The following is a 12,343-nucleotide window of genomic DNA, read 5'->3' as shown; positions in this document are numbered from 1 at the left end:
TGACGGAGAGCCAAAGACGGAGGGGAAAGGTGGCGAGCAGCGCTGCACATTGATCCAGGCTTCTAATTAGATACATTCTGTCTAAAGTGTCAGTCCTCGCTCTCGTCCTATCTGTCTCTGTAAGGTCTGACTGTCTCGTTCCACGCTACAAAGAACAGAGACGGGTTGAAGAGGGGACTATGAAATGAGCATAATAACAGTCTGCAGGAACTGGACGTTCTTTCATTTTGTTGAAAAGCAGCGTTTTTCTCAGCGAGCCCAGGAGCGGCATCTCCATAAAACTCTACGGATACATTATTGATGGCGTTGAGAATCCACAAACAGTCACTGTTTAGCGAAATGTGAAAAATGACTCCCTACATGCTGTCAGTCTAGTGTACATGGCAGCCAGCTCTGCTGAGAATAGTGTCACGATAAAAAACAAAGTGTATGAAAATATAACATCTCACTGTCAGTGAGGCAGTTTGTTCAACACTGATCAACAAACGCTGCAGTCACACAATATTGCTTTGTGCCAGTGGGAATATATTGATTGTTACTATTTGCTTTATGAAGCAGTGATCTAAATCTTGATTATAGTTTACACTTGTTCAGTATTTCCAACCCTTGCACACAGACTCCAAATTTAGAGCACTTATCTCAGTGCAGACAAGTTTCTCACCTTTCGGACTGATCTTGCGGACTTCCTCCACATAGTCCTTGGTGCGATAGTCGATGGGATGCGTGACTCCACCCTGGGTGATGGTCTCGTGCTTGCTGGCGGACGCCGTACCGAACACGGTCACGTCCTTCACCGTGTTGCACAGCTGAGTGGCTGCAATACCCACACCACCTGAAGGAAGAGGGGCCGAGTTAATAAACAGTTAAATATACATTTCAAGACATGACTTGTGATTTATTCTACTGACCAGGGCTTCTTCCAAAATCACACAATATGCACTACATACTCAATATGCGTACTATCGTTCAACATACTTATGTGTCAATAAACAGTAGTATGTATCTTTTCACTGAGCAGTAATTTACGTTGTCACTTCCTAAGAGCCTCCTTGCCGGTTGGATATGCGTAACCATGGTAACATGTACCAACCTCATGTGACCAAACGATGATTTGTGAGAATCATAAAGTCTGAACTAACTTTAAAAATATATTACAACTAGCAAAGTGAAATCTTATACTTAAACTTAAATTGAAAAGTTACAAAAGAACGTATATTACTAAGAAGTGAAAGTCAATTGTTCGTTCCATTGCAACATCAGCACCCAGCAGCAGAGCTACGCCTCTGCCATTTTGGACTGAAAGCGACTACCGGATGCCAGTAAAACGTCCGCCTACAAAGCACTCTATTTTCATAAATTTAATGTCTCTCTCTTTAAGGAAATTTCTGTGTTGAACAATACAAATATTATAGATATGCCTACTATAACTATTTACGTATTATTTATCAAACTTTTTTGCCCGGCCGCTTCCCAGAGCAGCATAAAGCTTAAAGCATAAATGGAAGTTAGATCCAGCGTACAGATTTTGAGAGCAATCTCAATCTTTTTCATGTCAAGGATCCAAAATCGATGTCCAACAGACCACAGACCATGGATGTACGTATAAGAGGTTGTGTCCCCTGATTTTACCCTGCGTGTTAGTAAATAGCCTACAACTACATTAAGCTCTGTTGATGTCATGCTACTAGCACTACTAGCTACTGGCCGATAGCCGGTTGTTTGGCAACAGAGATGTTAATACATCCACCACGGTACAGGCTTACAGCATACAGCCCATGGGTGTATTATAAGATAATAAAAGTGATGAATTACAGCCAATATATACATTATTACAGCCGCATACAGCTAGCAGGAAGCTGGCTGAACCTGAAATGTCATATGAGCGTGCAGGGCGGTGCAGTCCCGTTGGTCTGATGCTCATTCATTATGCCGAGGATAATAACTCTGGATTTGGCTATTAGTTAATTTTACAACTTTTAGGACATAATGATTTAAATGAGGGCTATTTAAGTGTTCGTACTGGGAAGTTGATTTACTTCAAAAAAAACTATCCTCTGATTTACAGACGTCTCTTTATACATTCATGGCTATGGATTCATTGGCGTTTTCAGCCCAAAATGGCGGCAGCGCTACCACAGCGCCGTCTAGCGGCTTTTGTCCAAAAAAGCACAGTAATTTCGTCTCTTTGCTTCTATACTCTTTGATGTTACAGAGCTGTGCGTCAACGTCCGTTATGGACAGTGTTGTTGCTACCGCATTGCATTTTGGGATATGTATGCAGCCGTAATGTCCAGTGTTTCCTTAGTGTAATATTACACCGGAAATAGTATGCAATTCACGTTCTATTGGTTTCATACTAAGGTTTTGGACACACTAAAAAATCTCACATACTGTTTTAGCAAACTAAAAAGCATGTTAGTATGAAATTTCAGATGCAACCATCATTCAAGCTTAACTGGTTGCTCAATGAAACTCAGCTGAACAGAAAGGCATCCAAGAATTCCCATTCCAGACGTATCTTCTGTGGCAAGTAAATGTGATTTGCATTATTTATTGTCCCAAACAAGCCAATCAATAACAGCATGGACGCATTTCGCTCAAGGGTATGTAAAGAGTGCATTAAACACAATCACATTACCTCGACTGGTCTGGGGAGAATAGACACCCACACACACACACACACACACACACATCCAACTCTGCAGAAAGAAGCCATTGTAGCTCAAATGACACATCTAATTTTTTGGTTCCCTTATTCAAGACAACCAGTCTAAAATTCCACAGGACAGAAAAATGTAGCCGTAGTATCTGTTTTGTTAGGAAAAGGAGAGCTGGATGACATTCTATTCCAAATTACATAAACACAGTTCCTTATAACTGTGCCAGCTGAAAACAAAATGTGCTATGTTGGTCCAAGATAACTCTTAAAGACAAAGTGCTGCGAGACTGTGTGCTTCTGTGGATGCTTCGGATATCTGTGTTTGCGTTCGCTTTATTTGAAAGTGTGTACATAGTTGTGGCAAATGCCTCAGCCAATGTTTGCGAAGGCAGCCAGAGCAAGAAGTAATAGGTTACTGATAAGCAGTGGCTTGTTTGAAATGGAGGCTGACTTGAGGACTTGAACTGAAAGGCATCCATAAAGGTCATTTATGCCTGACGGAGTAAAGAGCATGTCTTATCCGTTACCAGAGAGTAAAGCAACACAAAACATGTGCATTTACGTCCGTTTTTTAATGGCATAGCTGAGCTGCCGGACTGCCGGACGGGTTTGCATTAAATGAATGATGAAAAAATGATTTGCTTGCTTAAGCAACATTTAATATTCACACCTAGTGAGATAAAGACAGGCAGGAAGAGAGGCACATGCACAAGAAGGCCTATGCATGTTTGATTAGCCGTAACCAAAGAGGAAGATATATTTTTAATCTAGCACAGTTCTGATTCTATCATATCACATAAATATAAAAGCATCTTCCTTTATCCTTAAAATCTGAGAAAACACACACACACACACACACACACACAGAAATGACACATATTACATCAGACTGCAAGTTGCATCATTGCGGCTCTATGAAAGCCATCCAAAATATCAACTTTCACAACCACAAGCTAAGAATATCTGCTTCAGCTGTGTGACAACACATTTTAGGGAAATCCACTGGGTTTTTAAATTGTGTATTTAGCTTAAGATGTAGGAGAATTTTCTCATGAAGGTACACTTAATCCTTCGGTTTATCTGACAAATAAAACAAAATCATCAAAAATAGATAAATATGTTTTCCTTGGACAGCTACAAGCTTCTTCTATAGTCTATTTTTTGTGCTCAGTGTAACTAGATCAGTCATTGTACAACTGGAGGAAAAGGAACAGAACAACTGTGTAACATTTCAGGGGATTTATGAGCAGAAATGGAATATAATATTCATAACTGTTTTCATTAGTGTATAATAACCTGACACTAAGATAAATTGTGTTTTCTTAAGCTTAGAATGAGCCGTTTCTATCTACGTCATGGATGTATTAAGAGAACTAGATACAGCGGTCGAGGCGGGGCTCCGTTCATTCCTATGAGAGTTGCTCAGTGGCGCATGAAGCAAAAAAAGCTTAACTTTCGAGTATAAAATTACCCGGATGATCCGGCGTTCATCTGCATCCATTGGGCCCATGGAGCAGGCGCAGTAGCATTTCCTTTAACTTCGCCTCCCAGCCCTCAATCTGGGTCTAATTCAGATGAACGGAGGAAGGGAAATAACTCTGGATTTGGCAATTAGTGTATTTTACAACTTTTAGGACCTAATGATTTAAATAAGGGCTATTAGAGTGTTCATACTGGTCTTTTTGGGCCCAATGGCATCACGTGCAGTAACACTGTTCGGCCACTATTTTACTACTTTGCTTCAAATCTGGCGCACTTCCTAAGGGCTTGATCGACATAGGGAGCGGGTCTTCTTCACGGAGTATGCCATGTTGCTCCATCATGTTTCTACAGTAGCCCAGAACGGACAAACCAAACACTGGCTTTAAGGAGAATCTTTCACATTTTTACGTTACCTGAAGGCCACCGTAGTTCTCCGACACGCTTGTAAAACTGCGGTAACGTGAGCCGCAGAGTGCAAAACCGTGATACCACCAGCCGCCGTCTGAAGTAGTGTTAATATGGTAACGATGGCCTCTGAGCAAGGCGAACGGCGTTACCATGGTTTTGAACTCATGTTACCTCAGTCTTGGAGAGGGAGGAATGAGTGGTGGGGTATTCAGTTGGTTGCAATCTGCAACCACACCACCAGATGTCACCAAATCCTACACACTGTCCCTTTAATTACTTAATTTCCTTTAAGATGCTTGATGATGTATATCTTCCAAACATCTTAATATCAGAATAATCATGTCTTCATATCTTTTATATGGGGTAGAACATTAGATGACACCTCTGGTCCCGTCATCTCACCATAAAAATGATTCTGAGCCATTGAACCAGTCCAATAGCACAATTTCCTGAACGACATCCTGGCAGTTATAGTCTCTGAGGCTGCACTAACACATAAAAACACCACTGACACTGGCCAAAAAAATTAACTGATGTAATGATAAGATTATTGCCAAATCACATTATCCTCTTTATTAATCTCTGATCAGGGAATGCTCAGCAGGAAAAAGAAAAAAAGGTTCTTTTATTTTAACTTTTTTTTAAAAAACCTCTGAGTGATTTGTAACAGAAAATAGTCCCTTGATGGAGGGCAAGACAAATCATTTGAATACAACCCCTTCCCTGTCCTCAATTGCAGTAAAACACCCAAAAACATTTGTGATTTGTGTTTCTCATCTGAGATCTCTCGTCCATGTGAGATGAATAGTCCGCTCGGCATTACTCTAACCACGCCTGCTGACACTGAGGGGGGAATTGATGAGAAAAGGAAATCAAGGCTGTTGCTGTTGGATGTGAGAGTTGTTGCTGCTGCGTTGTAACAGCACCATCTCTCCTTGTCCTCAGTGAGAAACCAAGTTTGTGTTGCCAAGGAAACCTCGGCCAAATTGCCGGCAATGACTGAGCAAAGGGAGCCATTTTGTTTCATTGACTGCTCTTCCTTTGGGCACATAAGAGTCATTTGATGGCAATCATAAGTTTGTCATCAGTTTATATTTGACAGACTGGGTCATACCTTCCTGTTTGTGGCCACCAAGCGTTAGATAGCCAGACACAGATTAAGAAGCATTGGATCTATGATATACACTGATATGTCATAACAATACACAGTTTTTACAAATACAATCACTACAAGCTGCATCTGTTTGCTTTTGACACACAGGTTTTTACACAAGTACATAAGCAACTGTTTACGTGAGGTAGAAGGGAAGATTAAATAAAAGAGAGAAAATGTTGAATATGCATTGTCTGAAGAGCAGATTTGTACTAAATGGCTCTCTCGCATAGTAGCAACCCTCACATGCAGGTGTGAAAAAGTGTCCTGACAGGATGATGCATCCATTAATCCAACGTTCTTACTGCCAGGCACTCGCATATTAATATTTAACCAACCCTGTCATAAACACAGTGATTCCCCTTCTGCTTCTGCTTCATGGAGTCAGTGAGCAGTGGGAAAACAACCTCTGCTGAAATCAGTCTTTAATCTTAACCTGTTAAGCCCTATCCTTTCAGAAAAAAACGCCTAAAATAAAATAACCAAAATGATTTAGGAATAGCTCTGCAACCATAAGGCTTATATGCATATATTTGGTCTCCTTTGAAAGGTAAGAAGCTAAGGAATATAAATCCATTGTAAGGAAAATAAACTATATTACCATTCCAGAGAAAATAAGGAAGAAAAATTGGATTTTTATCCTTGCCAAGTATACAATATAAATTTCAAAGGCAATATCACATTATAACCAAGATCCTATAGACTCTTTACTACAACTGGGACGGTACAGTTCATGGCTTGTCCATTTTGTAGAGAGAATTGGAGGTAAGCTATATGTTTTACTATATCTATTGTACATTGTTATCTTGACAGCTACGCTCTGATTACTGTAAGAAAAGCAGAAAAAAGGCACTGACGTTGGGGAACTGGCTCGTGGCTCTACTTCAACTGTACTTCAACAGAGTACTTTGACAACAGAAACAGAAAATGCATTTTGAATAATCAGATATCTTTTATCTGTTTCTCAAAATTCGGGTGTGTAAAAACATATTTCCAGTCAAAGAAATATGGTGCCCAGGGAGGAAGAAAGTACCTGTTTCTGAATCCCCTGAGAACAAACTCCTGATCTCCCATCACAAGACTGCTGAGCTGTGCCAAGAACCTCTTACTGCTCCCCACCCCACTTTACAAATACACACACAGTCACACACATCTATACATCCATACACACATCACAAGGGAGGGAGGAGCTGCTTGTGTCAGATAATCTTCACAAATATGCAGGGATTAAAATATTAACCTTTCATTAACCCAGTGCCTCAGTTCCTGTTGTTTCCTTAGTTTCCCTGTTTCATAGTGTCACCCTCTATATCTATGTCTTCAGACTTCATCTCTCTTGGTAGTGTGATTCAACACCATCCCCAGACATTTACCCATTCCTCGGGGGAAGAGTAAACAAATTCTTGATGCTAATTGCATTTGTTCTCCTCAAGATTCAATTGAGTTGTTTACACTTGGAGATTAGGAAACGTCAAAAAAGCACCCACCTATCTGTTTTGTTTTCTCTCTCTCTCTCTGGAAAAACAGGATACACAGTAGAGGTTTGTCTTCCCCTGAATCCTCACATTTTGGCACAAATTACACTTGGCTTCCATAACATGACTGTTAGGAACGAAGAGGAATTTTCCCCAAAACACAGAGGAATCCAGACTGACACTGAGGCCACTGTTATTGCTCCACACCCAGAGCTCAACAGCATGGGTGGGTGGAGGGGGGACATCAGAAATGTTTTATGGACACCACGTCTGCCTCGTCCTGATTAATACATCTCTCATTGACAGCTCATGTTTCTGAGCCAGGCTATGATCTCAGGTGTGAGTCGGGGGACGGATGGTGGCCATATGTTTACTGTCAGCGCCACAGAGATGACTGGTCCCTTGTCTCTAAGCTCCGTGTTCTTTTCTGCATTCTTATTTCCACATTTCCTCAAGGACTCTCGTCTTTCTTAACCTATCATTAGCCTGCGGTGGTCGCGGCTGACAAAGAATGAAACACAAAAGCGGACCCAAGCATCTCTTTTTACCCCAAACTCGCCGTGGCTGCGTTACAACATCAACAGGCTGAACCCAATAAATGAACTTCTTATTGCTACGTTGTGCAGCTCTATAACGGAGTTCAGATATGTAACAGTGATAGGATCTGTGGTTGGCTGTTTGTGAACGTGTACTCTTGAGGTATTACTCTGCATTATGTAACCTTGGTGTTTTTCTGGGATGACTGTGTAAGTGTGTGTGTGTGTGTGTGTGTGCACACTGTGGGCTTGAAGAGCAGTTTAATGTGCTCTCTCTCTCTGATAGTGAATTTCTCTCCGTGCAGCATACAGTAGATGAAGCCCATTTTTAGTTACTGGGTGAGTGAATTAAAAACACGTCTTTTTGCTGGTGTGTGAAAGCGGCCCCTGTGACTTCCTGAGTGAGGATTCTCACACTGTTAACTAACACAAACACATATAATATGCATCCATATGTATGGACGCAAAATATATTTCTGACACTTTCTTTCCTTTCAGTTGCAAAATGAAACACAAGCTGGTGCATGCAGTTTCACACACACACAAGCAGGTGTCTTGACACAGGTTTCACATACACCTGCGACTGTATGTGGTGGTTAGGGTGGGGGTGGGTGGATGGGGTCATTTGTCAACGGCTGCAGCGGTGAGAGCGCGAGCGAGCGAGCAAGCGGATTGGTGGGTTAGGTTGGAGGTTGCCCTGGTTTCCCTCTCCTATCAGTGCAGCTGATCTGCCGCCGGCGATGCCAGGCCTGGGGAACACAGAGACGGTTCAACCACGCAGCCCAGACTCCCGCTCGGTGGTCAGACTGAATTAGCATTCTCTAAAGTAGGGTAAGACCTCCCGAGCAGACAGACTGGGAGGAGAGAGGAGAGGAAACCATTTTCAAGGCTCATCAGACTTTTGTCATGGCTCCCAGGAACAATGGGTCCATAAAAAGAGAGCAATGTAACTACACTTGAGCTAATGCTTAATTAGCTAGGGACTCTGTTAGCTGGTATATATATAATGAATGAGAACAATAATCTGTCGGGGGAGAAATAAGATACATAGAAATCTATATTTCTTTCCTTATGAGTTTCTTGCAATCATCCAACCTACAAAAACATTATTTTTGCTTCTCATTTTTTAATCCCATCTGTAATCAGCTGTGCACTGAGGGCTCATATGCCCGAGGCCCTGCCTGAAGGTCTGACAGCAGTCACGGAGATCCACCAAACCCAAGAGATCCAGCCACCTGTTCCTCTTGCTTTAAGCATTTACAGTACGCCTCTGACAACACTACACTTTTACAGAGATGTTTCTGGCCACCTTCCCTGTCAGACACAGCTAATAGAGTTAACAAATCCTGTTCATGTTTGGCATGGACAATGTTATGTGACAGGGCAGGGAATTCTGCTGATGAGCAAATGCATAAGAAAATATCTGGTTCTTTGATGAAAAGTCAAAGCTTCAAGCTTCCGTACCTAAAAATTATGGCTGTCCTCGACCAAAGAAATTCTTAGTTGACAAACGCTCATACGATTTATTTGACAGATCTGTAAAACTGAGTTTCTCCACAAAGAAACAAACAAAAGCAGCACTTTAAATCTTATATTTACCAGAGATGTGCTCATAGGTTTCTTGGAAATAAGTCATTCAGCAGGAAAAAAGCAAAAAATGACTAATCGACTAAGGAAATCTTAGTCGACTAAGACCGAAACAACAAATTAGTCAGCTAATCGACTAAGAGGGGGCAGCCCCTATGAGCCCTGAGGAGCATTTCAGTAAGAAACATCCAATCACAAGTGAGTCAAAGCTAAGGTCAGGTATTCTAGAAACCTGATAAAACATTCAGCAGTTCAGTTAATCAATTACTTTTCAGATTCAGGGTCAATTTTGGACAAATTTGGCACCTATGGTGCATTTTTGGTTTTCCAATTGCAAAAGTGAAGCATCCTGAATTTACTAGAGCTCTGATTTTGGCTTCATCACCCATTGGTTTGTGGATTGCCGTTTTGAAGCTTCATATTCGGCATTTTGGCCATCGCAATATTGTTTTTTTTGTAGCCAGAAGTGACACGAAAGGGTTGAGCTAAGCACAAAAGAATGCTGAATAAGACATTTCTAGGTGACCAAAATGTTACAATTAACTTTCATGGACTGAAAACACACTGTGAAAGAGTTAAAGTTGTAAGACGAAAACACGAACAACTCCCAGACCAGACAACGCTGTGGTAGCGACCTGTCAATCACAAGGTAGCCACGCCCTAAAGCATCCCCTGCTTGATGGTCTATTTAACTCTAAATGGGACCATAATTTACTAAATGAACATCTATCTGTGTTGAAGAAGCTTTGAAACTAGCGATGGAGACCATAAACTCATGTTTACAATGTTTACTGAGGTAATAAATCAAGAGAGAAGTAGGCTCATTTTCTCATAGACTTCTAAATAATCAGACTTCTTTTTGCAACCAGGGGCCCCCTGCTGGATATTAAACCTTTTCTTTTCAGACCCGGAGGTTGCCCACTGGTTTAAAGCAATCTGTCATACCAACAAACATGATTTCTAAGAAAACCATAAACATAAACCTATAATATCCAAGAGAGTCCCTCATTTCAACGTTATCATTGTAAGGGATTCCCTATGGTAAATATTACTTCCAGAAGCGGCAGCTCAGCTCTATAGATTAACAAGGATTTAACTCCTTAGCTGTGACTGCTGTCAGCCATCACTCTCCTGGATATATTGCACCCACAAGCAGCAGCTGGAAGCCACTCACATCAAGTGTTTCCACATAATCCTCAGTGTAACCTGGTGTAACTCTATCCTACACACAGACACTCCAGCAAGAAGCAGCTGCAAAAGTATGGAAGCCACCATAATTGGCTGGTGGGAAAAATAAAAAGTTTAATAACGGTCACACTAAGGATGTGTGGAATCCAACAGACAAACCTCAAACACACTTCAGTGGCGCTTTATGAGAGGAGATGATTGAATACATGTGTTATATAGTAGGCCGAAGCACCTTACAGTGCGCAAATATGGGAAGATCCAGTTGGAATCGCCAAACTCTGGCGGTGCCAAAATGTCACACAAGGGGAGGTAGCTGAGGCCACGGAGCAACATCAACAGATAAATTGATGACACAAGCTCCCGTAGCACCACTTAATTGATATCATGCATTCCACATCTGCAACACAATGCGTTACACTTGACGTTGGCCTGCAGATCTCATAAATAAAACAGAGGTGGACGTCATCATTGGAAGCAGCGGAGCCCCATATGTATGCAGGAATGTGCAGTGTGGGTGTGGTGGCGTGGTGACCGGCCAGGGTTCATAAACATCAGGACTAGTTCAGGAAGAGGTCAGAGGAAAAGCTGTTGGCCGGGTACGCTGGAAGACCCACGAGATTCATTCAAATGTCGCTGAACTTCCCCCCGCCCAAACCCTCTGGGGAAAACAAAAGGAGAAACGTGCACACGTTCCCCGATGACGAGGAATCGAGCACGGATATGGCGAGGTCACGAGGATTGAGCGGAGGTTACGGAGGGCCGGAGGGGGAGGAGGAGAACGGAGGATGCAGATGTGCGGTGCGGTGGAGAAGGGAGGCACGATGGGAGGAAATACAACAAGCTATTGTTTGGAGAGAGAGGACAGGAGCGGACCCACGGGAGAGGCAGCTGAGGACTATTCACCAGAGTTTACTTACACACACACACACACACACACACACACACACACACACATAAAGACATGACAGTCAGGCATTCAACGCTGGTCACTTGATGGTGATGGGTAAAGGTCACCATACTTTTGAGGAAATGATGTTCTTTATGGAGAGCTCTGGATCAGTTTATTATGCATTACCTGCAAACATGGAAGAGGATGGATACCCATCATCCTCCCTCTGTAAAGGCCCCCGCTACAACATCAGGTTCGACAGGTTATATGCCATATAGCAGGCATGTCTATTGGCAAGAATCTGGTGATACAATACGGATCATGATACAGGGGTTTTGATTCAATATATTGTGATATATTGCGATACTGTTAGGACTGTTATTTAGCTCATTTTAGGAAAACTGTCTCAGTACATGTATAAAATCTGAGTTTAATTTTCTTATGCAATCAGAACAGAGGGATCTGCATCTGCATTTATGACAGTCCCTGTAACTTCCAACATCAAAACACAACACAAAATGAACCACTGTCTGCCACAAATCTTTGCATGTAAACTATTAATTAAAAATCTATAGTGTTTTTGAAAACATAATATCGCGATACTCAATATTTTTGATATTTTCTTACACCCCTACCGTATAGAGCTGTCGTATTTGCACCAACAATACTTAAAGGACCAGTATGTAACAATTAGGGGGTTCTATCGGCAGAAATGGAATATAATATTAATAAGTATATTTTCTTTTGTGTATAATCACCTGAAAATAAGGATTGTTGTGTTTTCGTTACGTTAGAATGAACCGTTTATATCTACATAGGGAGCGGGACCTGTTCACGGAGTCCGCCCTGTTGCTCCGCGATGTTTCTACAGTAGCCCAGAATGGACAAACTAAACTCTGTTAACTCTTCCTGCTTGGGCTGGAGTCAATAACGTTGCTCTCTCCCATCGCTGCCGCTCTCTCTCTC

General features: G+C 41.8%; 1 protein-coding gene across 1 annotated transcript in view; it reads right to left on the bottom strand.

The window, feature by feature from the left end:
- Nucleotides 1-12,343, bottom strand: part of vat1 (vesicle amine transport 1) — a 37,439-nt gene that overhangs the window by 13,440 nt on the left and 11,656 nt on the right. The window contains exon 3 of the mRNA XM_037791540.1: nt 662-832. Within this exon, the coding sequence (XP_037647468.1) occupies nt 662-832 (171 nt within the window). The remainder of the gene's footprint in view (nt 1-661; nt 833-12,343) is intronic.

The sequence above is a fragment of the Sebastes umbrosus genome, chromosome 14 (genome assembly GCF_015220745.1).
Source record: "Sebastes umbrosus isolate fSebUmb1 chromosome 14, fSebUmb1.pri, whole genome shotgun sequence".
NCBI classification, from domain to species: domain Eukaryota; kingdom Metazoa; phylum Chordata; class Actinopteri; order Perciformes; family Sebastidae; genus Sebastes; species Sebastes umbrosus.
The sequence above is the reverse complement of the archived record's forward strand: the minus strand, read 5'-3'. Positions and strand labels throughout refer to the sequence as shown.